Consider the following 25,597-nt stretch of genomic DNA (forward strand, 5'->3'; position numbering starts at 1 on the left):
GCGGCCACGGAGGAATGGAAGGAAAACAAAGCTCTCTCTCTCAGAAGTTGCCGACGGACGTCTCGGGCTGTGGGCTGGCGGGGCGAGGATGCCGGCGGCGGGAGAGATGCTATCGGGCCGTCAGTTTGTTTAGATTCGGCTACAGGAGGGATTAGGACAACAGGAGCTAAGTGGAGGATTGCACCACTCGGGCTGGAGAACCCACATTTACTACTCAGCCCAGTGAGAGGAATCAGGGGGACTCTTGGAAAACTACAGGCTCGTAGGAGGAAATGGAGGGAAGGGAGAGACAAGATTCTTCTCTTCTGCAGGCTCAGGGGCTGGACTCAGGGCCCTTCTTGGACACCCTCCAGATGATCAAAGTCCTTTCTAAAAACCGGAGTGCCCACCCACCCAGCACAGCTAGAAGGCCCGGGTTCATGGAGCCTGAGATCCTACTCCTTAGCCTTCTGGCTGCCATGTTTCCTGGCTGGCCGCAAAAGCTCAGACCCATACACCGAGGGACAGCTCCTTTGTCGTTCCTTCTCTCGCCATCACGGGCTGAGCCCCCGACCATCTACTTCCCCGTGAAGAATAAATGATAAATAATAATTTTATAATGGATATATTGGGAGATAACTAACAGCCTAATGGGCCTAAGTGAGCAAAGCAGAGAAATCAGGAGTAGAATCCAACTTGTCTCGTCCTGTGATCGACAGACCAAGGACTGAGGAGACCGCAGACTATGTGCCGGCCAATTCGTGTATTAAATAAGAAAGAACAGGACCCAGGAAAGAGGCGGCCTCTGTCTGAGGGAATCGGCTCCCTCTCCTGCTGTGGCGGCCCAAAGCCGCCATTCTGCCGCCATGGATGGAACGGTTGGCCCTCATCTCCATCTCGCTTTGTCGGTTACCACCACTGAATGCTCCCCACAAAAAGCACGTGTCCCCTCAAGCCCCTTCCAATTATTTCTGCACATAATACATACTTAAGAAATTCTCATTAAATGGGCACACACACAGTGAATCAGCCCTTTGGGCACGGGGGAAAGGACTGAGGTTCCATCCCCTCTCGGTCCACTGGCTTGTACTAGACTTTTCCGTTATTCTCACACACATTTTCTTATTTGATCTTCACCTCAATCCCATTAGGAAGCAGAAGATGCAGGCGATGGGAAGTTGGGCAAAAACCCTTGGGTTCGAGAACTATGCCTGGGGTTTCCCTGCACTGGGTGAGGAGTTCCCTCTGGGGGGGTCCCCTGTACATATAAATCAGAGGGTGGTCTAACCCTCCCCCAACCCTGTAAGAGAGGGGGTTCCACAGATGCCATCAGCTCCATTTTATAGCTCAGGAAACAGGAGATCAGAAAGAGTAAGGACTGACTTGCCCATGGACACAAGGATAGTACGAGTTAAAGCAGAGATTCGAATCCAGATCCCCAGGGAAGCTAAATCTATTCCTCTTTCTCCGGCCTTGATGTTACCTGGGGCCATTTTGGGTGGTTCACCAAGCCCCTGCCCCAATCCCCAAAGTCGCAAGTCCCGTTCAAAGGGGCCTCTGGCGTGGCCGGCGCGGCATTTACACACTGGTTGCCTGCGGGACCATTTTCCAGTCCCAGAGCTCTTTTCAGAAGTTTTGGAATCGGCCCAGAGAGAACAATAGGTACTTTCCCTCCCAGAATTCCCTGGACGAGTGCTCTGGGATTCCAAACCTGGAGGGGGCCTGTCAGCAGTGCCATGAGTGTGCATGCAGCTTTCATGGAAAAAGGGAAAAAAAGACAAGGGGGGGGAGTCTTCCTGAACTCGCTCCCCGGGGGGCCGGGCCCCAAGCTCCAGGAACCAATGTGGAGGCTCTGCTCTCACACAATGGCTCAGGATGCTGGCAGCAGCCTCACCCAGTGACATCAGGCAGGGCTTGTTTATCTCTTCAGTCCAGGCCTGGAAAGTGCCAGGAGGAGCCAGGAACGTCAGGAGGGCAAGAAGCCTGCTTGGGCACAAAGGCTCCAGCCACGTCCCTGCCCAGAAGCAACAAAGCAGCTCGGGGCGGTCACAGGCGTGAGCCCCTCTGGGCCACCAGACCGAGGAACCGTGGGAAGAGAGAACCACAAAACCCTTCTCTGGTGCTTGCTGGTCCCTGCTCCTCGGTAATCTCACCAGCCTCTGGTCTCTAGTGCCCAGAACTGGGCCCTAAAGGGCTCGGCACTGGAGGCAAATGACACAGCTCTCATTTACCAGGGAAAGCCAAGCTTTTAATGCTAGGTGACATAATGCTGTGTGATTTGACATCCCCGGGGAACTGGATTTGAATCTCCCCTTTAACACATACTATCTCTGTGACCCTGGGCAAGTCAATCACGTAATCTTACTAATCTCCTATTTTCTGCTCTCTTTCCTCCTATTTTTATCTTATTAATTTTATTTATTGATAAATCTATTTTTAATACACATTGTTTCGTGAATCGTGTTAGGAGAAAAAAATCAGAACAAAAGGGAAAAAATCATGAGAGAGATAAAAAGAAAAAAAAAAAGAGTGAACATAATATGTGCTGATTTACATTGTCTCTTTAGTTCTTTTTCCTGGGTGCAGATGGCATTTTCTGTCCAAAGTCTATGGGGATTTCCTGATTTTTTCCCCCTGAGGCAATAGGGTTAAATGACTTGCTCAGGGTCACATAGCTAGGAAATGTTAAGTGTCTGAGAGAAGATTTGAACTCAAGTCCTCCTGACTTCGGGGCTGTTGCTCTATCCACTGCACCAACTAGCTCTGCCCCAAAATTCCTGATCTTTAAAATGGGCTAATGGTATCTGTGGTAGCCACCTGCTTAACAGGACTGGGGGAGGGCTAGATCACCCTGTGATTTATATGTACAGGGGACCCCCAGAGGGAACTCCTCACCCAGTGCAGGGAAACCCCAGGCACAGGTCTCGAACCCAAGGGTTTTTGACCAACTTCCCATCGCCTGCATCTGTCTGCTTCATAATGGGATTGAGGTGAAGATCAAATGAGAAAATGTATTTTAAAATAACAGGAAAGTCTAGTACAAGCCAGTGGTCCTGAGAGGAGACGGAGCCTCTGCTGGAACACTGAGAGTGAGGCAGTGATACGGTCAGAACTGAGATTCAGATCCTGGGCATTGCTCACCCCATTCCCTCCTTCCTTTACTTGGAGAGGTGGGGGCCTATGGGTAGAAACGCTGATGACACTTTTCAACTGCTTGATCTTACTTAATTGCCTTTTTTTTCTTTCTGTTAAAAAAAAAAAAAAAGCCAGTTCCCTGGAGAAGATATTTAAAAATGACTAATGAAAAAAAAAGAAATCAATGAAAATTTTTAAATACAATAGAGTACATAAAATAAAAAAGAAAGACAGCAACTGAAATAAATAAAATGAAGAGCGCTCGACCTCCCTCGATCTCTTCTTGTCAATAGCACTTAAAGGCTTTCCTCACACAAGAATCCAAGGCAAGAGTTATTTCCCTGTTTTACAGATGAGGAAACTGAGGCTCAAGGCGGTGAAAGGCCTGAAGCAGAATCGCGGCCGAATGCTGCACCCAGGCCAGGGAAGCCCCGTCTCCTGACTCCAAGTCCAAAGCTGTTCCCCTCCCCCCAGCTGCTTCCCCTAAAATTACCAATCTGGCCCAATGCCTGGAAAACTCCAGCGACAGGAGACAGGCCTGTTAAAGCCCATTAGTATAATGTTCCAAATTAAATTGCATTAGGCGCAACCTAGGAAACACTGAGGGGGTGGGGCGGAGACGGGGAAGCCTCCTCAGTGCGTTTTCCAGAAGACCTGGGACCACTTCTTGGGCCGGATCTCCCCAGCGTGAAGGAATCTGGGGAAACGAGCGGAGATGAGGTCACCTGAGGAAGGTCGCCTGAAGGTGAAGAGAGCATCTCTGGGCCCGCTCACTGCAGCCGGGCCTTGGCTCTCACTGTTCTCCAAGTCTGAAAGACCCGGGCCCCTCCGCTCCTCCCCTACAGGAGCCCCGCTCGTCCTCGAGGTCTCAGTCTTGCAAAGGAAAGAAAGGGTCTCATAGACAAAAGGGTCAAACAGTTACAGCAGATGCTGGACACCGCTCTAACCCGAGGAACCTTCCCTCCACCACGGGGATCCAGCCTTGGCCCCAGGACCTCCAAGGAAGGGGAGCCTCGGCCCACTGCAAGAAGTCCATACCACCCAAGGACAGCATTAACCCTTTACCCCTCCCCACACACCCCTACTCGTCCCACCCAGTCACCCCCGGCCACTCCAGGAAGCCCATCCCCCCTGCGGTCAGCACTAGCCCTTAGCCCGTGGCCACTCCAGGAAGCCCATCCCCCCTGCGGTCAGCACTAGCCCTTAGCCCGTGGCCACTCCAGGAAGTCCATTCCACTTGAAGCTAGCCCTAAGCACTAGCAAGTTTTTTCCTCCAAAGAGCTTTTCCTAAATTTGCATCTGCAATTTCCCCCATCATTCCTGCTTCTGCCCTCTTAGAATATGTTTAATCCCTCTTTTAAATGATTATCCTTCAAATACTGGAAGTCAGCAAATGTACCAGTTCCAAGCCCTAACTTCTCTAAGAAAAAGATCCCAGTCCCTCGATGAATCCCAATATGAAATTAATTCCAGCCCCTTAATGACCCTTTTTTGAACACGGTTCAACTTGTTCATGTTTCCCCCCCCCCCCAGATGATATTGGAACAACATAGGTCAATCAACAGGCACTTATTATGTACCTACTATATGCCGGGCACGAGGCTAAATCTTGGGTGTGTAACAAAAGGCAAGATGGGCCCTGCTCTCAAAGAGATCTCACTCTAACCAGGGTGACAACATGGAGACGGGCACGGGCAAACAAGCCTCAGACGGATCAAAAAAGGCTTCTTTTAGCCACCTGCATCCAGAGGGAGGATCGTGGGGACCGAATGTGGTTCCCAACATAGTATTTTCACCTTTGTTGCTGTCTGCTTGCCTGTCTTTTTTTCCTGTTTCCTTTCCTGATTTTGAAGCATGATTAATGTGGAAATACATTTAGAAGAACTGCACGTGTTTAACCTACCTTGGACTGCTTGCTCTCTAGGGGAGATGGGAGGTGAAGAGGGAAGGAGAAAAATATGGAACACAAGGTTTTGCAAAGATGAGTGTGAAAACTCTCTTTGCACGGATTTTGAAAAATAAAAAGCTATTTTTTAAAAAGGCTTCTTTTGAAGGTGAGATTTCAAATCTGACCTGCCTAGAAAACATCAAACATGACTGTCGCTTCTCATGTGAACACTGTGTCTCTTAATGAATTTTTTGTGTTTTGTGACTGCCGTGACACACCATTAATTCATAGAGAGTTTGAGATCCAGAAGACCCCCAGGTTTTTTGTTGTTGTTGTTGTTGTTGTTGTTAGACTGGATGGTTTCCAAGGTTAATACAGGCAACCTTTTATAGCTGCTGGGAAAAAAGTTCAAGAAATCCCCAAGCAATCTCTAATACCTGGAAACTTTGGAAAAGTAGTTCAAGAGATTCCCTAGGAACAGAAGTCATCTAGGACTTGGTTCCAAAACAGCGGCCCACCTTGGGTACGAAGGTCGCACTTTTCAGGGCTCTTTCCATTATGATTTCATTGAGGAGAAACTTTCAATGAGCTAAGTGCTAATGGAAGGAAGGTTCGCCCTGAATTCTCTTTCGAGTTAGGGCACAAAGGCCCAGGAGCCCAAGAGGCTGCAGATAAAGAAGCCATGTCCCGGAAGGCTGACTCCACTTTAGAAATAATTCTTTCAAGACACCAGAGAGTGACTCATCCTTCCTGCTTCCGCTCCTCCGTCCCCTGCGGCCTCTCCTAGAAGGCCCGGCTCACATCGAAGAAAGGGCTTTCTTTGCCGAGCTCCCCTGCCTCCAGCCCTGGGCTGAAAGATGGACGTTGTATTGAAAGAAATCTGTCAGCTGCCCTCCAGGAGGGGACCTTAAAGCGCTCCCACCCAGCAACGCCTCCAAGACAAAAACCCAAGGGTCTTGGAGAGAACAGCCCATCATTTCAAAGGGAAGGAGTTATATTTCCCCTGCAATGTTTCCTGTGAGAAAAATGAACCCGATCCCTATTCCTTCTGCATTTTAAAGTCTGTCGCCCCAATTCTGGGCCCCTCACCCTGTCTCTACGGCCTGAGAATCGCAAGGTTCTTAGTCCAGAGCCAGGAGGGTCTCCACCTCTACCTCCTGTAACACAAGTTAGCCAGGCGAGGGCTGTAAGGGCTGAGGAACTTACAATGTTATGAGTCTTGGCTGAGATGGTCTTGACACTGTCAGGGTCCCAGATGACCAGGTCAGCGTCAGAGCCCACGGCAATGCGGCCCTTCCGGGGATACAGATTGAAAATCTTGGCGGCGTTGGTGCTGGTCACGGCCACAAACTGGTTCTCATCCATCTTTCCAGTCACCTGAGGAAGAGAAAACAAAATAATAAAACCAATGGCTCCCAGAAAGGATCCCAGTCCATTCCCACGTATTCCTGACTTGGAAGTCAGGGAGCTCTGAGTTCAAATCCCAGATGTGACACAGGTTGGCCGTGTGAGCACGGACACCAATCAAGTGAGTCTGGAAGTCTCTACATTAACAAAGGATGGGAGATTTGCATCAGGGAAGGGGCGTCTACCTCGGGAAGGACCCCACTAGGGTGAAAGCCCAGAACGTGAATAAATAAGTAGGGACAACTAGGGAGAGGGCAGATAGAACAGAATTCAAATCCAGCTTCAGACACTCAACACTTCCTAGCTGGGTGACTCTGGGCAAGTCTTGCAAAAAAAAGTGAAATAAAATAATTGACAAAATAAGTAAACACAAAGAACATAGAAAACACACAATAATTTTTAAAGAAAACCTTCATCGGAAGAGAGAGGGTACAAATAAGGAAGGCCCCATGTAAGTGAAAGAGAATTTTGAAGGAAGAGTGTAAATAAAAACTTCTGAACATTTAGTAGCTGATTAAAAAGGGAATGAGCTTCTCTTTCCTGGGTTTTGAAGGAAGCTAGGTAAGAGAGAACAACATTCCACTCACAGGGAGCCACGTGTGCAAAGACAGATGGGAGATGGGGAGCCATATTTAGGGAAACAGCCTACATGGCTGCTGAGTCACACAGAGAGAACATTACAGGAGGGCGCCCAGCTCCCGGAAATGGGAACGACCCAACCAATTTGTCTTGCCGTGAAGACAAATCTCTGTTCGTGCAATTTTAGAGCTAAAAGGGATTTTAGAGACCATCTCATCTAAAGCTTTTTATCTTGTCGTTCAGTCATTTCAGTCACATCTGACTCTTTAGGCCCCCATTCGGGATTTTCTTGGCAGAAAGACTGGAGCGTTTTGCCATTTCCTTTGCCAGGTCGTTTTACAGATGAGGAAACTGAGGCAAACTGTGTTAAGTGACCTACCCAGCTAGTAAGAGTCAGAGGCTGCATTTGAACTCAGAGCACCTATAATACTCCCAGAGGCCCTTTGCTTAAGCGAGTAGACTGAGACCCGAAAGCCACCCAGTTTGAATAATATTTACTTATTTTTGTATACATTGTTTCCCCCAGTAGAATGTAAACTCCATTCCTCCTTGGCTTTGTTCTACCATTATTGGGTACAATGCCTGGCACACAGAAGGTGCTTAATAAATGCTGGCTGCCCCCAGGGCCAGCCTTCCTCTGTCCACTACAGGACACGGCCTCTCGGGACATACAGCCACTAGAAGGGAAGCTGCCATGTTTATAACAACGACATCAGCTTGATGAGATTAGCCTTCAGTGTGCAAGCCTATGCTTCTCCCCTGCAAAAAAAAGGACCGTCAACAGTGGTCACAAGGGGCTCTCCCAAAAAATCAGACTCTCCTTCTAGGGTCCGCTTAAAGGGGCAGAGCCAAGGCAGCGAGAGCCGACAAGCCGTGCATCGGGCACAGAGGTAAAATGGGAAATCACCCCGTTTTCACCGAGCGCGTATCCGGCTGTCGGCGTGCCGCGGGCAATCAGAGAAAGGTGCCGGGATGACCGGGTTCGTTCTCAAGGACCGGGAATGCCGCCAGCCGGGGCAGGACCCTCCCACCACCGGGGGATGCCCTACCACAGCCTTATCCCAGATGACAGACATCCTCTCCTCAGTTCCATTGGTGCCCTCGGGAATCAGGGTGAAGTTGTCCTTGCCCACAGCCTTCTGCGCGGTGTTGAAGGTACAGTGGGCACTGCCAGTGACCTGGAGATCGCCACTGAAAGGCAAAGAACAGAAACGGTGAAGCGGGAAGACCGGAAAGAAAATAAGAGCCCCGAATGCCTACGGCTGCTCCGCCACTGACCCAAGGGGGAGGCAAGAAGAGCCCCCGCTGCCGTCCAACTGTCTAGGGAGACACGAGGGCCACGGGCATCTCATTCAGCCTGGAGGGTTTGTGCACTACACTGGACCATTTATCTGAGCGGGCCCCGGAAAGAAGGAAAAGTCAATGGAACCACTTCTTATTTCTTTGGATAATACTGCAGCTTGATGGCTACTGCTTCTCAGCAAAAAGATGGCGGCCTTTGGAGGTGAAATGAGGCCCACACTTTCAGACAAGGTCAACGTGTGCGTGTGCTCTGTTTAAGTGTTCCTATTTGTTGTGAGGGAGAAGCACAGAGTCACCAGTGACAGTGACTTATTTGTTAAAGCATCAATAAAACAAATTGCAAAGATCCTGGGATTTCACTGACTTGGAGACCTCCAATGGGATCTTCTAGAGTAGTTCATTCCCTTTTTAGATAGCTATTAAAGTTTTTATTACATTTTTACATCTATTTTTATACATAATATATGATCATTTAATCTATATTATACATAATATGTTTATATATAACATTATAGTATGTTATATACAATATGTTTATATAGAATATATAATAATATATAATTGTGTATTTAATAATCTACTAATATGATATATTGATATATTAATATAATAATGTTGTGTATATAATAATGTATAATTGTGTATTTATATAAATTTATCTGTAAATAATTTACAATTATTTGCATTTAACTCAAATTTCCTTCTGAGCTTCTCCTTTTTCTTGGTTCCATCCTCTGGAGTCAAACAGAACCATTGTAGTGTCTCCTCCGTGCGTCGGCCCTTTCAGCTACTTGAAAGCAGCAATCACCGGCTCTGAAGCTTCGCTTCTCGGGCTGAACTTCCCTCCCTCCTCCCAATGATCGCATGCGGCGTGGGCTCACGGCCCCCGGCCCCATGTCACTCTTCAGCTAGCAGTGCTAACACGAGGCTTCCTGGGTGTCAGGCTGGTGAAATGAGCGACTGCCTGCAAGCCTGTTTTAATCCCTTACATCCATCAATGTGACTGCAGCCGATCTACTGAAGGATGAGGGGAGAAGAGGGCGGGGGGGCCCTGGCCCTTGGGACCGCAGGCGTTGGTAAGCGTCCACCACTCACCATGAGAGCAAGGAGTTGAGGAAGTCGGGGGTGGTCGGGTCAGGGCTCAGAGGCGGAGAGGCGACGAAGGCCGCCGCCTTAGCCCAGTTCTTGCTCCAGTAGTGAGATCCGTCCGTCCCCAAGCTGGCCGTGATGGGCTCCCCGTACACCACGGTGCCTAGGAATGCAACACCCCAAACATCAGCGTCACCCCATGGCTTCAGTCCCCCCCCAGGCCACAGGATAACACAAGGCGTCACCAGCAGCCCGGCACCAGCCCTCAGATGAAGAAACAGGTTTAAGGATTCTATTAACTGACGTGCCCAAGCCCCCCTAGAAGGGGCGGGGGCGAGGATTTGAATCAAGGACCCGGGACCCCAGATTCAGCGTTTTGAGCCCTTCCCAGAACATGAGTCTGGCTGCCTTCCCACGCCTCCTGAACGCAAACATCTCCGGCAGCTCCGAAAGCCAGACGCTTCCCAGAATGGAATGCGCCTCCTCTCCCTTGGCCTCCGGAGGCCGGGCTCCGTTGGATAAATATATTACGACACCCTGTTTGCTGGGCCTCCCACCTCAGGAATCCCTCGGAGGGTGACCCAGCCGGGCGGGGCCCCGGGCAGCTCCCCCCGGGCGGGAGGCCGTCGGGACCCCGGGAGAGCAAGGATAAACATCCTCCGAGTCTCGGCCGCCGACCCGGGCCGAGCGTCTGGCAGCCGTCCGCGGGCTCCGAAAATATCTCCGAGGCACAGAGGGCCCCCGAGCCTCGTCCTCCGGGTAGGCGAGTCCCGCTGCGGCCGGCCCCGAACCGGGCCACGGGGCCCGGGAGGAGGGCGGCCGCTCCGCCTCCAGCCAGCGCCGACCATTAGGGAGCCTCCCCATCAAACCAAAGGGTGGGTCTGGATTCCTGGCTCTAGCTCCGGCTCTGGGAGCAAACAGCGTCCCCAGCCACGGCGGGATCTCAAGGGCATCTCGGCCCCCCTTCCACCTGTACCCCCGAGACTTAGCGCAAGCCGGCCCACGGCAGGTGTCCCAGAAGGGCCTCTTCTCCATTTTATACGTAGAGAGAATGTATTTGTATAGATACGTACATATATAGATACAGCTACATATATAGTCTAGAGACTATATAGAGAGAATATGTAAGAATCCATAGCGATATATACATACATACATAGATATACAAACATATACTATATACCTATGTAGGTACATATGTTCTACTTTACATGTATAGTATGTATGTGTGTATAGATATACATGTGTGCACATATACATACATGCTATACATATAAACTACATACACACATCTTCTATTTTATATAGAGAGAACATATGTATCTATATAGATACAGACATGTATATACGTAAACACATGTATACCATACATATACACATGTACACTATATGTATATCATACATAGCTGTATATGTATGTGTATGGTATATATACATATATGCTATATACACACACATATAGATATAGATGCATATATTTTATTTTATCTGGGTAGAGAATATATATGTATCTGTATATAGATACATAGACATACATATTCATATATACATAAATAATACATGAATACCATACACATATACTCCACACATACATACAGAGATATAGAGACATATAGATTCTATATATTCAAGTCTAATCCTTCTCTATGAGAGCCTTTCAAATGCTTGGCGAGAGCCGGCAGAATCCACTCAAAATCCACCCATTTGACAGATGAGGAAACTAAGGCTCAAGGAAGTTGTCTTCCACTAGCATTTATTAAGCAAGCACAAACTCTAAGGGAAGCAGCCCCTGTCCCCAAGCACTCACACTCCGGTGGAGCAGGAAGGCAAATCTGGGTGTAAAACACAGGCTCGGGGGCAGGTAACCTGGGAGGGAAAGGCAGCTGCCGGGGTCCCGGGACTAGTAAGTGTCTGAAGTAGGAGCTCTAACCATTCTACCACCCAGCCGCCTCAAATGCAGAAGAGTGGACAGGACGCCAGCCTTCAAGGCAGCAAGCCCTGGATTCGAATCTCACGTCCTGGCTCTGGGTCCCCGGCAGGGCTCTGAAGCTCACTGCCCTCCCCTGTGAGTGAGTGATACTAAGACCCGTACTGCCTTCCTCAGGAAGCAGCCGTAAGTCATGTAAGAAAAGGGAGCGTCCAAGAGCTCTGCAGACAAAATGGCTGGGATCTCCAGGGCCGCCAGAGCAGGGGGGCCGTGCCCAAGGAGCCCCTCGGCTCCTCGGTGATGGACGGGGTGGGAAAAGGCGCCGGGGTGGGAAGGAGAGAGCCCTGGCTGCTGACCAACAGGCTCTATGAAATGCAAATGGCGGGGCCGTCACCCAGGCCCCCCTCGGTGTTCCCACGGTAAGCCACAGCCCAAACAGGACCCACTGACCCAGTCTCCTGAACGCTGCAGGCCGGGGGCGGCATTCGGAACGACTGTCTCACTCAGAGCCTCAAAAGCCAGGATGAGAATGAGCTGTCCGTCAGCACCCCAAAGGGCACAGAGACTACAGTGTGGGCTGTCCATCACCAGCCTGGCAAGGCACAGAATGCGCCATCCCTCGGTGCCCCAAAGGGCACGGAGACCACAGCGTGGGCTGCCCATCAGCAACCTGGCAAGGCACAGAATGGGCCGTCCCTCGGTGCCCCAAAGGGCACAGAGACCAGTGTGGGCTGCCCATCACCAGCCTGGCAAGGCAAAGAATGCCATCCCTCGGTGCCCCAAAGGGCACAGAGACCACAGTGTGGGCTGCCCATCACCAACCTGGCAAGGCAAAGAATGCCATCCCTCGGTGCCCCAAAGGGCACGGAGACCACAGTGTGGGCTGCCCATCAGCAACCTGGCAAGGCACAGAATGGGCCGTCCCTCAGTGCCCCAAAGGGCACAGAGACCACAGCGTGGGCTGCCCATCACCAGCCTGGCAAGGCACAGAATGGGCCGTCCCTCGGTGCCCCAAAGGGCACGGAGACCACAGCATGGGCTGCCCATCACCAGCCTGGCAAGGCAAAGAATGCCATCCCTCGGTGCCCCAAAGGGCACGGAGACCACAGCATGGGCTGCCCATCACCAGCCTGGCAAGGCAAAGAATGCCATCCCTCGGTGCCCCAAAGGGCACAGAGACCACAGCATGGGCTGCCCATCAGCAACCTGGCAAGGCACAGAATGGGCCGTCCCTCGGTGCCCCAAAGGGCACGGAGACCACAGCGTGGGCTGCCCATCAGCAACCTGGCAAGGCACAGAATGGGCCATTCTTCTTTGCCCCAAAGGGCACAGAGACCACAATGTGGGCTGCCCATCCCTAAACTAGCAAATCAGAACTCACGATGAACTTGAAATAGAGAAGGAAACGATCCCAACGCTTCCTCCCAGACTCCCCTGCAGAGGAGAGGGTGCAGGGCTGGGGAGTGGTGCATTCGCTTTCAGACCAGCTAAGACACCGAGTCCTTTAGCTCAGCTACTTTCTTCCTCTTTCTTTTTTAACCACACCAGCCCTGCTTTTATACTAACTTTTTTCTTTCTCTTTCTCTTTTTTTTTCACGGAGAGTGAGGAGGGATAGAGAACCTGCCATTTCATCAATGGGAGGAACTCCCAGCGAGTCAAGTCCCTCCACCAGTACAAATCAGCCCCAGCTCTGAACTTTCTGGCCTGCCTTATGGTTCTCTGCCTCAGTTACTTCCTCGGAGTCACACAGCCAGCAGCTAAAAACTGTGGTGAGACCCCCGGCTCTGATAATAAAGAAGTGACTGGCGAGCCTTAGCAGAACCATTTTAGTCAAGTGGCAGGGACAGAAACCAGATTCTACAGCCTTGGAGAGGAAGACATCAGGGGTAGACTTTTTCCAAAGACGTCTGTCAGTACAGAGGGAAAAGGACTCCCGTGTATAACGTTTGGTGGAACGCTTTTTGTGGCGGCAAGGAAATGGAAATCGGGTGGATATGAATATAATGGGATATTATTGTTGTACAAGAAATGATGAGGGGGCAGCTAGGCGGTGCAGTGGATAGAGCACCGGCCCTGAAGTCAGGAGGACCTGAGTTCAAATCTGGTCTCAGAAAGAAAGAAAAAGAAAGAAAGAAGGAAAGACGCTGAGTGTAAATGAGCAGACCCAGGAAATCACTGCACAGCAAGATCACGTGATGAGCAACTGTGACGGCTCTTTTCAGCAACAAAGTAACGCGAGACAATTCCAACCATCTGCATCCAGAGAGAGAACCACGGAGACTGAATGTGGATCGAAGAAGAGTATTTGCACCTTTTTGTTTTGTTCTATTTTTTTTCCTTGTGGCTTTTCCCTTTTGTTCGGATTTTTCTTTCATAACGTGACAAATATGGAAATAGGTTTAAAATGATGATACATGTATAACCCGTATCCAACAGTTTGCTGCCTTGCACGGGGGGGCGGTAAGGGAGAGAGGGAGAAAAAACTTGGAAATCAAAATCTTATAAAAATGAACTTTGAAAACTTTCTTTACATGGAATTGGAAAGAGAAAATATTACTAAAATTGAAAAAAAATATGTCAGTGAAAGAAAAGCAAGCTAGAAAGCTGAAATCAAGGACTAAGGTGAAAGAAGATTTTTTTTTAGGATTAGGGAGACCTGCGCGTGTTTGTAGACAGAAAAGAAGGAGCCAATGAAGAAGGAGAGAAGATGCATGGGAAAGGGAATGATGGACCAAGGTCCCGGGGCTTCAGGCCACAGAAAAATTGAAATAGCTGCTAGGAGCAGCTGGGTAGCACGTAAAAGGAAAAGGTTTCAGTGGACATGAACATCATTGGAGGGTCAAGAGTCTGAGCAATGCAAGAAAGAACTGAACTCCAAGAAGATACGGTCCAAGTCTTCCACAAGTTAAACAGGATATTAAAAAATCACTCCCATTTTATAGATGAGAGTGCAATGACTTGGGTGGGAGAGAGTGCGGTAGGAAGGATGGAACCGGACTCAAGGGATCTAGAGTCAAAACCAGAACTATCTCTTGGACTCTGAGCAACTCAGCCTCTGCAGGCCTCCGTTTCCTCCCCCAGAAAAAGATGGCACTTCATCAGATCACTGGTGAGGCCCCTTCCATTCTAATCCATGATTCTTTGATTCTGTAAATCCAAGAAGCATTTACTGGATGGCTGTCATATGTGTGTCAGACTCTGACACAAAAGCATCGGGCAGCACATCAGCTCTGCCACCGGGAAAATGGAAGCTCTGTGAAGAAGGGAACTGTGGTTTTGTATTTGGGATCCTTGGATCTGTCTGGAACAGGGTAGGAACTCAGTAATTGTTTGGTGAATTAAAAGTGAAGAACCTGGATCTTACTTAGGAGAAGGAGGGAAAAAAGGAAGAAAGAAAGAGAAAGAAAAGAAGATGAATAAGAAAGAAAGAAGGAGGGATGAATAGAGAAAAAAAGAAGGAAGAAGGAAGGAAGGAAGGAAGGAAGGAGGAAGGAAGGAAGGAAGGAAGGAAGGAAGGAAGGAAGGAAGGAAGGAAGGAAGGAAGGAAGGAAGGAAGGAAGGAAGGAAGGAAGGAAGGAAGGAAAGAAGGGAAGGAAGGGAAAGAAGGGAGGGAGGGAAAGAGGGAGGGAAAAGGAACAAAAGGAGGGAGGAAGAAGAAGAATTTCACAATTTACAAATCAATTTTTTTCCCACTATATCTCAGTAAGATAGGTAGGGCAAGTATTTTTATCCCCATTCTACAGACTAGCAAGGCTGAGTCCTGGAGAATTTGTTACTTGCCCAAGCTAATGTAGCCTAGCAGTGTGAGCGAGAGGACAGGAACCCCATCTCTTCCCTCTTAGGACCCCAGATTCAGGGCTGGATGGTACCTTACGAGGGCCCAACCCTTCACTTTATCTTTCAAAACATCAGCGCCAGAGGGAGGGTCGCTTGGCCACCGGCCCAGGGCCTCTGACCCTCCAGGCCCTTTCTACCACGCCTCCTCTGCAGTAACTTAGGAAATGGAGTTTTCAGAAATAAAAGAGCATCTCATGGGACCCCAGGAGGGACCTTGGGGGCCCCAGAGTCTAGCTGGCTCATCTGAGAGATGAGGAAACTGAGGCATTGGGACCTTTAGTGACTTAATGAGGATTAAGCTGCTAGGAAGTAGCTGAGGAAGGGTCTGGACCAGGTCTTCCCGACCTCCAGCCCAGGGCCCCAACCCCTGGTCCTGGAGCCCCCTGAAGACCAAGGGACACACGCTGCCCGGCCCTGACTGAGGATGGGAGCGGCCTCCTCACTCCTTCCCCTCCAGCCTCATCGCAGAGGAGGCCCCGGGCCTGGGGGAGAAGTCGGGGTCCCAGAGGAGCCCCTCGAGCAGCCGGACGCGGCGCCGTGTGCAGGGGAGGCTCCAAGCCCGGCACGGGGAGGGAGGAGAGGGCTCACTCCACTCTGGGCAGCGTGGGGACTTCGGATGCCAAGCGGGCCCTGGGAGCGGGCAAAGGGGTAACCCGAGCCTCGGTCGCCGTAATTAGGTTAATGCTGGAGCGAGATAAAAGTAGCCGGCTTGGAGGAGCGCCTGGAAGGGGCCCCGCCCCGGGCTGCCCGCGCTGCGGGCCACTCACCCTTCTTCCGGGCCTGGGCGATGACCTCGGCGGCGCTTTTGCTCATCACCTTCGTGACGTACAGCGGGCAGTTGGTCTGGTTGGCGATGGTGATCGCCCGGTTCACAGCCTCGGCCTCCACCTGCAAGGCGACACCCACGTGTGAGCCCCCAAAACTGCGCCCAGGCTCCCTTGTTCAGCACTGCCCCCCCAGACACTGCTAGGCTCCTCCCTCCTTCGGCCCCCCCCCCGGACACTGCTAGGATCTGTAGGACATGCAAGTAACACGATGAGGAGTCCCCTTTTGAAGAGCTTTCCCTACCCAACATTGCTAAAACTCAGATCTAACCATTTAACTCCCTTGAAAAACCTTCTATAGCTCCCTATCACCCGCAGGATTCTGCTGTTCACTCGTGCCCGACTCTGCGACCCCACTGGAGTTTTCCTGGCAGGGACACTGGAGCGGTTGGCCCTTTCCTTCTCCAGCTCATTTTACAGATGAGAAAACTGAGGCAAATGGGGTGAAGTGACCTGCCCAGGATCACACAACCAGTGAGTGTCGGGAGCCGTATTTGAGCTCAGGCTTCCCGAGGCGAGGCGCCCGATCCCTCTAGGACAATATACCAACCAGCCCCGCAGTTAGGCCTTCCGCACCTCCTCCCCTTGTGGTAACTTTAAGCTTCCCTGGGCTCCTGCTCCACCATTTCCCATCCGCGTTTCACCTCCGCCCTCTGCACCTTTGCACAAATGGCTCCCCACGTGTCCTGCAGCACCCCGAGCTTCCTGCACTGCGGGACAGCACCCCTGGCCTTTCCTGCCTCCCCCCAGTGTCCGAGCTTCCCCAAGTGACTTTTCATTCACCCCATCCGCCAGCTCACGGGCTGCGCCCCGGCCCTCCCCTCCTCCCCAAGCCAGGCACAAAATCGTGGGGAGCGCAGACGGTCTCCTCTCCCGAGAGAGCTCCAGCCCTGAAGGCCGCCCGGCCCGTTGGGGACGCTGCAGGAGAATCAGACCCGCGGGGTTTCCCACAGCCCCTCACAGACGCCTCGTCCAACCCGCCTCATTCACCGAGGCTCAGAAAACGGAAGGAGGAAACCGGACTCTCCAAAACCGACGCTCGCTCGACAGCCTTCGGCCGGGCCTCGGCTCCTGTCGGAGGCAGAACCTCCCGGACCACGAACACCGAGTCCCGGGGAGAGGGAGGGCGGGGCAGGGCCGTGCGGATGGGCCAGGACTCATCCCCGTTGGCCCACCGCCGAGGATTCGAACTCCTTGCAATCTGACCATCACAGCTCACACTGGGATATAAATATCAAAGGTTACGATTATTTTCCTCACTTTTGCTGCATTCTTGGAGATGGCTCTCCTAAAATATTCACCTAGCTGAGAATTCCAGTGGGAGGCACTGAGGGAGTGCACTTGTGTGCACATGAGTGTGTGTGTGTGTGTGTAGGTGAGTGTGCTTCTGTGCACTTGTGTGAGTGAGTGCACTTGTGAGTGTGCACAAGGGTAAGTGTGAGTGCTTGTGTGAGTGTTTGTGTGCACTTGTATGAGTGCTTGTGTATTTGTGAGTGTGTGTGCACTTGTGAGTGTGCACAAGGGTGAGTGTCAGTGCTTGTGTGAGTGAGTGTTTGTGTGCACTTGTATGAGTGCTTGTGTATTTGTGAGTGTGTGTGCACTTGTGCACTTGTGAGTGTGCACAAGGGTGTCAGTGCTTGTGTGAGTGAGTGTTTGTGTGCACTTGTATGAGTGCTTGTGTATTTGTGAGTGTGTGCACTTGTGAGTGTGCACAAGGGTGAGTGTGAGTGCTTGTGTACTTGTGAGTGTGTGTGCACCTGTGAGTGTGCACAAGGGTGAGTGTGTGCGCTTGTATGAGTGCTTGTGTACTTGTGAGTGTGTGTGCACTTGTGAGTGTGCACAAGGGTGAGTGTGAGTGCTTGTATGAGTGCTTGTGTATTTGTGAGTGTGTGTGTACTTGTGAGTGTGTGTGCACTTGTGAGTGTGCACAAGGGTGAGTGTGCCTGCTTGTGCACTTGAGTGTGAGGCTCCACAAGCCTTCCCACGCAGAGTTTCTTTGCCACTTTGAGGTACGCGGGGCCCAATCCCGACACTATTTTAATCCGCGTCTCTTTGCCAGTTCCTGGGCCTGGGCTTTTCCCAAGGCATCGTTACCGAGCCGGGTGCGCCCTTTTCCTTTCCCATTTCCCTTCCCGCTGGCCACGGCTAATGGAGTTTGGATCGGGTTTCTCCTGGGGAGAGTCGCCGCCTTCCACGGGGCCCGCTGTGACCCGTATTACATCCACATCGTCTGAGAGACCGCATCCTAATGAGATTTTCCGGTAGCCCGGCCCGGAGTTCGTACCCGGGGATTCTGCCGATGGCGCTCTGGCTCGATAGGTTCAAGATGATTTCCTTCCCGTTCGGCTTCCCGTTGTGTATGACACAAGGTCGCCAAACCGGGAAGCCGACGGGGCGAGGATCTGGGAGGATTAATTATCGGTGCATTAAGCTTTCAGACGACCCAAAGCTGGGGGGGCAATGAGCATCCCAGGCGACGGAATCGGGACCCACGAGAGCTCCGAAGGCTGAAAAGCGGGCCAAAGTCGATGAAAGGTGATGGATAAAGATAACGGGAGAGCCCCGCCGTCTGGTTCAAAGGAACCAAAAGCTGCAAAAGTGTGCAGTGGGGAAACGTGGCCACACCCCAGGGAAGGGAAAAAAGACTGGAGATTTTAATGGACCACGTGGTCAACACGATCAAGAGGGCAACGGGTCAAGCAGATACTCCAAAGCCAGCTCACGCTGCATTAGCCAAAGTGTAGTGTTCGCAGAAGGGCAGGAACGAGTCCCACTGTGCTACGTTCAACGTGGGACCGACGCCCTGGGGTTTAAAAAAGCCATCGTGGGACCCTGAGGATCGCCAGCCTGTCCAGGAGAAGACAGTGGGGGTAGAGAGGGGCCCAGAGGGGCGGGCTTTGCTTTCCAAGCAGTGCTCCTGACACCCCTGACTTGTACTTGTAAAAGTGACTTTTTTCACCCAAGTGGAAGACTTGCCCTAAACTACGGAACCATCAGCGCGTTCGGTCCAATGCTCCAGTACATAAGGAACCTCTGAATCCTGATTCTGTCAAAAGGCCGACTGTTCCTCCTTGTTCCGTGTCAGGGTGGAGGTGAAAGTGTTCTAGATGTCACTGATTAGAGCATTCGAAGGCCCCCGCGGCCCTCCCCTGGACGCCTGCCTTAGCACTGCTGAATCCTCGGGCAAAGGACTCCACCCCGAGTCTCTCCTGCAGGAGGAGGGGTTTCATTAGCAGACGTTGAGGTTCCTTCCGGCAGAGCTTCCAAACTTCCATCAGTGGCCCAAGTCTCACGGCAGCCCTAGCAGGAGGGAACTCCAGACACCATTGTCTCCACTTTACTAAGGAAGAGAGAATCCTTTATTCTCTCTGGGGCTGGATTTGAACTCAGGGCTTGATTCCAAGTTCAGCTCTTACAGTGACTTCTCATGTTTTCCCCTCTCTTTTTTGTTCATCTATAATGGGAAGGGGATGGGGGACAACTCCAACATCGTTATCTCCACTTTATTAAGAAAGAGAGAATAAAGGAAGTGTCGAGGACTGGATTTGAACTCAGGGCTTGATTCCAAGTTCAGCTCTAACCGTGACCTCTGGCGCTGTCCCCTCTCTGAGCTTTTTTGTTCCTCTGTAAAGGGAAGGGGATGGGGGAGAAGGGGTTGACCCTGAATTCTCTCGTTTTTGTAGTTAACCTCAGTGGGGTCTTCAGGCACTGGAAGGGTTCCTTTTCCAGCTCATTTCACAGAGAGGAAACTGAGGCACACAGAGCTAAGTGACGTGCCCAGGGCGACGCAGCTACCAAGTGTCTGAGGTCCTCCTCCCGCCGCCTGCCAGCTCTGGTTCTGGAGCCCACGAACGTCGTGCCGGCCGCCGGATCCGGCTTTTCCTCCCGCTGTCGGCAGCAGCCCTCCCCCTCCCCCCCGGCCCCAGCTCCCACCCAAGTAACTTAGCTCTGAATGGGCCGGTTCAGCTCGGCCTCCTCCAGGGTTCTCGGGGCCCCCTCCCTCCTCGGGCCTCTCACAGGGAAACGTGGGGCCTCAGAGCGGCCGGCCTTAGACTGGAAACAATGGGGTCCAAGAGTTCTCAAGTTCTTATCTCCAATTACTCGGTGCTCGGGCGGCTCCGCTCTCCTGGCTCTGAGTCTCGCTCCCCCATCGGCCCCAATGCTCTTCCTCATTTAAAGACCCATCCAGAAGCCGGCTCTTCTGGGAAAGTCTGGGACCCTCCTCCCCAACTCAGCGACGACTTCCCCCTCAGACCTCAGGAAGAACTGGGGGTAGACCTACAAACAGACGCTCAGCCCTTAACCCCTGCAGAGCACTTGCTGGATCCTTCTCATCGCAGCTCCACAGCAAGCTGAGGAAAGAGCTGTCATAAGTACCGTCATACCCACTTCACAGATGAAAAAGTTGAGCCTCTAAGAAATTACTGACTTCCTGGGGATCACAGATTTGGACCCCATTCTTTCCTGACTCTCGCCACTGCCCCACACTGCCTCCCAGTTGGACCACACGATCCAGTTCTAATGCTGGGGCCTCGAACACTCTCTTCCCATCACCCCCAGCTTCTGTCTCCTCATCTGTAACACGTCCAGCCCCGAGACAATGTTTGAACAGCACGACAACATCGTTACGGCGTCTCAATGACGGCTCCCACTTCCACTCAAGGCTTAACGATGCTCTTCTCTAGAAGCAACCCATTTTACAGATGAGGCAATGGAGAAGGCGGGACACAATGTCAGTATTTGAACCCAGATATCCTAATTCCAAGTCCAGTCTTCTCTAAACCATAAAACTAGGGCAAATAAAGCCCCAAAACTTTCCTGAAACAGAAGTGACCGATTTGGGGCAAAGACTGAGACTTTTTGTGTTTTTTAACATAGCCAGTATGGGAACAGGTCTTGTTAGACTCCACCTGTTTGTAATGGGGTCAGGGAGAAGAAAAATGATAGATTTTCATTATCAGGGTCTCCACCCTCCCAATAGAGTATAAGCTAAAACTTTTAGCCTTTTTATCACCAGGTTCAGTGTACTTCCTGCCACATAATATTAGAATGGAAGCTCCTTACAGGCAGAGACTGGGTTTGCCTATGAGTGCCAGGTATACAGTAAGTGCTTAATAAATGCTTGTTGAATGGTGCTGAATAAATGCTCGTTGGTTAAACGAATGCATAATAAATACTCTTCACTAGATTCAAAGATAGTAATAACTTAGCAAACACCAGAGTCTCAGAGTATCAATCTGGCTCCGGCCAAGAGGCCTTGGACCCTCCAAGTAGTCATCCAGCTCCTACACAAAGGCCTGCCACGATGGGCGAGCCACCACCAGGTAATCCCCTGGCCATCGGGCAGCTAGCTCTCAAACTCCAGTCCTTCCAGTGACTGAGGGCTCTGCCAAACGTGGGACCCGGGTCGCTTGGGACGCATTTCTAAGGATGGCGGATCTTGGAGCTCTCTTTCCGATTCGAAACCGGACTCTCTAAGCCCACAAAGCAAACAAGAGAGGGCTTCCTTCTTCCGTGCTTCCCACCCCGACTGGTTTTCCCGAATCAGCCAAGCCCCTGAGGAGGCCAACTGAATCCACCGCTAGAGCTTCTGGGAAACGCTCAAGATGACAGCTTCAATCAGGGAGAGAATTTTCCTGAGGCTCTGAATATGGTCTCACTTTATCCAAATAAACACTAAATTATTCCCCTCTGTTAGAACATCCTTTTTTTCCTCTTTTTTTAAGGAAAAATTTTGAGGAAGAAGGCTAAAAAGAACCGCTCTCTGCAGGGGAGCCCAGCGATATCTAAAAAACATTAAATGATTCCCCTCTGTTAGAACATCCTCTTTTTTTTTTTTCTTTTTTTAAGGGAAACAGTTGAGGAAGAAGGCTAAAATGAACTCCTCTCTCATGGGGAGTCCCAGCAATATCTAGAAAACATTATTCCCCTCTGTCGGAACATCATTTTTTGGTTTTTCTTTTTTCCTTTTTTTTTAAGGGAAACATATGAGGAAGAAGGCTAAAAGAAACCCCTCTCTCTGCAGGGGGGGGGGGCAGCAATATCTAAAAAACATATTATTCCCCCCTGTCAGAACATCATTTTTTTTTTGTTTTTTTTCCCTTTTTTAAGGGAAACATTTGAGGAAAAAGGCTAAAAGAACCCCTCTCTCTGCAGGGGCAGGGGGGCAGCGATATCTAGAAAACACTAAATTATTCCCTGTCAGAACATCATTTTGGGGGTTTTTTCCTCTTTTTTAAGGGAAACATTTAAGAAAGAAGGCTAAAAGGAACCTCTCTCTCTGCAGGGGCAGGAGGACAGCAATATCTAGAAAACACTAAATTATTCCCTGTCAGAACATCATTTGGGGGGGGGTTCCCCTTTTTTAAGGGAAACATTTAAGGAAGAAGGCTAAAAGAAACCCCTCTGCAGGGGAGCCCCAGCAATATCTAGAAAACACTAAATTATTCCCTGTCAGAACATTTTTTTGTTTTTTTTTCCCCTTTTCTAAGGGAAACATTTGAGGAAGAAGGCTAAAAGGAACCCCCCTCTGCAGGGGAGCCCCAACAATATCTAGAAAACACTAAATTATTCCCTGTCAGAACATTTTTTTTTTTTTTTTTTCCCTTTTTTAAGGGAAACATTTGAGGAAGAAGGCTAAAAGGAACCCCCCTCTGCAGGGGAGCCCCAACAATATCTAGAAAACACTAAATTATTCCCTATCAGAACATCATTTTGGGGGTTTTTTCCTCTTTTTTAAGGGAAACATTTAAGGAAGAAGGCTAAAAGGAACCTCTCTCTCTGCAGGGGAGCCGCAGCAATATCTAGAAAACCTAAATTATTCAGAACATATCCAGCGCTATCTGGGCAGCAATCTGGAGCCCTCGTGCAAAGGGGAAGGGCAGCAGGGCGCAGAGCCACCGGGAAGGCTTGGAACATTCAACAAAAGGCTTGGGCCCTACAAATTGTCTCCGGGGACTGCACTATGGGCCACGCAGCTGTGCTCCCATGGCCACATCTGTTCCTGCTCTTGTTTTTAACAGGAACAAGATGGCCCCGGCTCCTCGGACCTCCTCCACAATCCCCATCCGCTAGCAAACCGGGGCCAGACAAGAGCTCGGCTTTTCAAATGAAACGAGGCGGCCGTGCCCCCGCCGGCAACGCGGGACCCTCCGGTCTCAAGCTAAAGTCTTGGGCTGAGAACCGTTCTATAGAAACATCCCGAGGGCAGGAAAGATTTTGTCTCTGTATGAATGGCAGCCCAGGTAGTTAATGAAAGCTTGTCCATTGATAGGTGGAGAAGAGGGAAGGGTTTGGGGAGAAAACTTTGCCATCCTGCCTCTGAGGAACCTCAGAAAGTCCCTTCACTTCTCTGGGCCTCAGTTTCCCGTTCTGTAAAATGAGGTGATTGAACCGCTGGTCCCTGCAGGTTTAGAGCCAGAATTCTGGATACGAGCCTGTGAGGAGACTCCTCCCTCTGAGAACTCACAGACGGCTCCAGCCCCTCTCCCTCCTGCCTTCTTTCCCCTGTTCTTCCCATCCTGCCCCGAAAGTACGAAGACAACAGTCTCCAGGGGAATGGACGGTCCCAGTCAGTGCAGCAGGTCAGGCTTGGTCTGCGTGGCAGGACCAGGGAGGGAAGCTGCAAGGAGCCAGTCGCAGTCTCTGTGAGCTCTCCCCCGGGGGAACCTCCGAGGAGGTCAGACGGCCAGCAGGTGGGTCTGGGACGGGGGTCCTGAGCAGGACCATCAGGAGCCCCCCAACACGGCCACGGGCAGACTGACGCTGCCTTCACTCTCAGTTCCCTCCCAGAGAGGAGACGTCTGGGATCTGGCATCATGCAGCATCGAGAGACAGATTCCCCACCTCTGGACAGAGACGGCCACCTCTAGAACTAGGGCCCCAACGTTGTGTCCAGCACACAGTAAGCGCTTAATAAATGCCTGACTGATTGATCTCCTTGGACCTATATTTCCTCAGCCACAAGATAACACTTCCAGGTCTAGAACTCTGTCATTTGAAGCAGAGTAAAGGAGCCAAGAGAAAGAAAGCCTTATATGGGCCCGAGTTCAAATCCAGCTTTAGATACTTAGTAGCTCTGTAATTCTGGGCAAGTCCCTTCACCACTATCTGCCTCAGCTTCCTCCTCTGTAAAATGGGCATAATAATGGCACCTAGCCTCCACAGTTGCTGTGAGGAGCAAATGAGACTTCTTTGCAAATTGCTTAGCCACATATACAGTAAGCACTTAATAAATGATCTGGAGATCCCAAATATTATTTCCACTTTTTGTTGTTATTTGCTTGTTTCTTTTCCTTTCTAATTTTTTTCCCTTTTGAGCTGATTTTTCTTGTGCAAGATAATAAATGTGGAAGTATATTTAGAAGAATTGTACGTGTTTAAGCTATATTGGATTACTTACTATCTATCTGGGGGGGAGAAGGGGAGGGAGGGAGAAAAAGATAGAACAGAAAATTTTGCACGGATGAATGTTAAGAACTATCTTTGCATGCATTCTGGGAATAAAAAGCTATTACTAAGAAAAAAATAAAAATAAACGCTTATTCCTTTTCCTTCCCCTTGGGCGACTGAGGGAAGTTCATAAGCCACTGGCTAGAACAAAGGAGAATACAGAGGGAAGGAGCGGGAGGCAAGGTAGAAAGATTAGCTGGGACCAGATTGTGGCGGCCCTTGAAGGACAAGCCAGGGACTCTGGGGTTTATCATAAAATCAGAAAGAGACCGTGGAAGGTTTTAACATAAGGGAGCGACATGATCAGAGGTAAGTAGAAGACTGACTGAGCAGGAGACTTCAGATTATGGGGGGAAGAGAGAAGATGGCCAGAAGCTTGCTAGAAGAATGAGTTGCTTGGGCCTGCCTTATACCTTCCTCAGTTTCCTCATCTGTAAAATGGGGAGACCCCACTCCAGTCCAGTTGTCCAATCCACCATCCTCCTCCTCCATCCTTCTCTCCTACACCCCATCAAATGTTCTACATTCCAGCCAAACTCCGTCACTTCCTTTATCCTACCCTCTCCCCCTTTAGGCCCTTGCCCACACTTGTGCCCCCGCCACCTTTAGGCCCTTGCCCACACATGTGTCCCTGCCACCATTAGGCCCTTGTCCACGCTTGTGCCCCCTGCCACCTTTAGACCTTACCATGCTTGTGCCCCCTGCCATCTTTAGACCCTTGCCCACACATTTGTCTCTGCCATCTTTAGGCCCTTGCCCACACTTGTGCCCTCTGCCACCTTCAGGTGCTTGCTTCTTGTGTCTAAAATGGAATCCTTCTCCCTCTTTCAATAAGCAGGGATGGATCTCTAACCTCTGAGGTCGCTGCCAGAGGTTACACTGCCTAGCACACAGTAAGCACTCAATAGATGCTAGACTGACTGACTGATGCAGGCACCTGGGCTTCACTCCTGGGCAAGCAACCTCATTTCTTTGGTCTCCACTTCCTATAACGAGGGCTATGAGAGTGACAACCAAAAAGCTACAGCACTGGGCTCTGTTCCTCCCCTACACTGCAAGCTGGGAACCTCAAGGAGGGTCCAGGACTGGCCCAGAACGGGCTGTCCCTCCAGGCCGGGGGCCGCTCCTCTAGGCCGGGGGCTGCCCGTCCATGTCCTCCCCAAGCACCCCCTGCCCAG

At 50.7% G+C, this 25,597-nt stretch overlaps 1 protein-coding gene across 2 annotated transcripts in view; it reads right to left on the reverse strand.

The window, feature by feature from the left end:
* Nucleotides 1-25,597, reverse strand: part of DPYSL2 (dihydropyrimidinase like 2) — a 144,161-nt gene that overhangs the window by 12,228 nt on the left and 106,336 nt on the right. For both annotated transcript variants that reach the window (XM_051974153.1, XM_051974154.1), the window contains exons 8-11: nucleotides 15,912-16,032; nucleotides 9,386-9,542; nucleotides 8,038-8,179; nucleotides 6,209-6,379 (exon numbers count right to left, since the gene is read on the reverse strand). In XM_051974153.1, the coding sequence (XP_051830113.1) occupies nucleotides 6,209-6,379; nucleotides 8,038-8,179; nucleotides 9,386-9,542; nucleotides 15,912-16,032 (591 nt within the window). The remainder of the gene's footprint in view (nucleotides 1-6,208; nucleotides 6,380-8,037; nucleotides 8,180-9,385; nucleotides 9,543-15,911; nucleotides 16,033-25,597) is intronic.

The sequence above is a fragment of the Antechinus flavipes genome, chromosome 2 (assembly GCF_016432865.1).
Source record: "Antechinus flavipes isolate AdamAnt ecotype Samford, QLD, Australia chromosome 2, AdamAnt_v2, whole genome shotgun sequence".
NCBI lineage: Eukaryota > Metazoa > Chordata > Mammalia > Dasyuromorphia > Dasyuridae > Antechinus > Antechinus flavipes.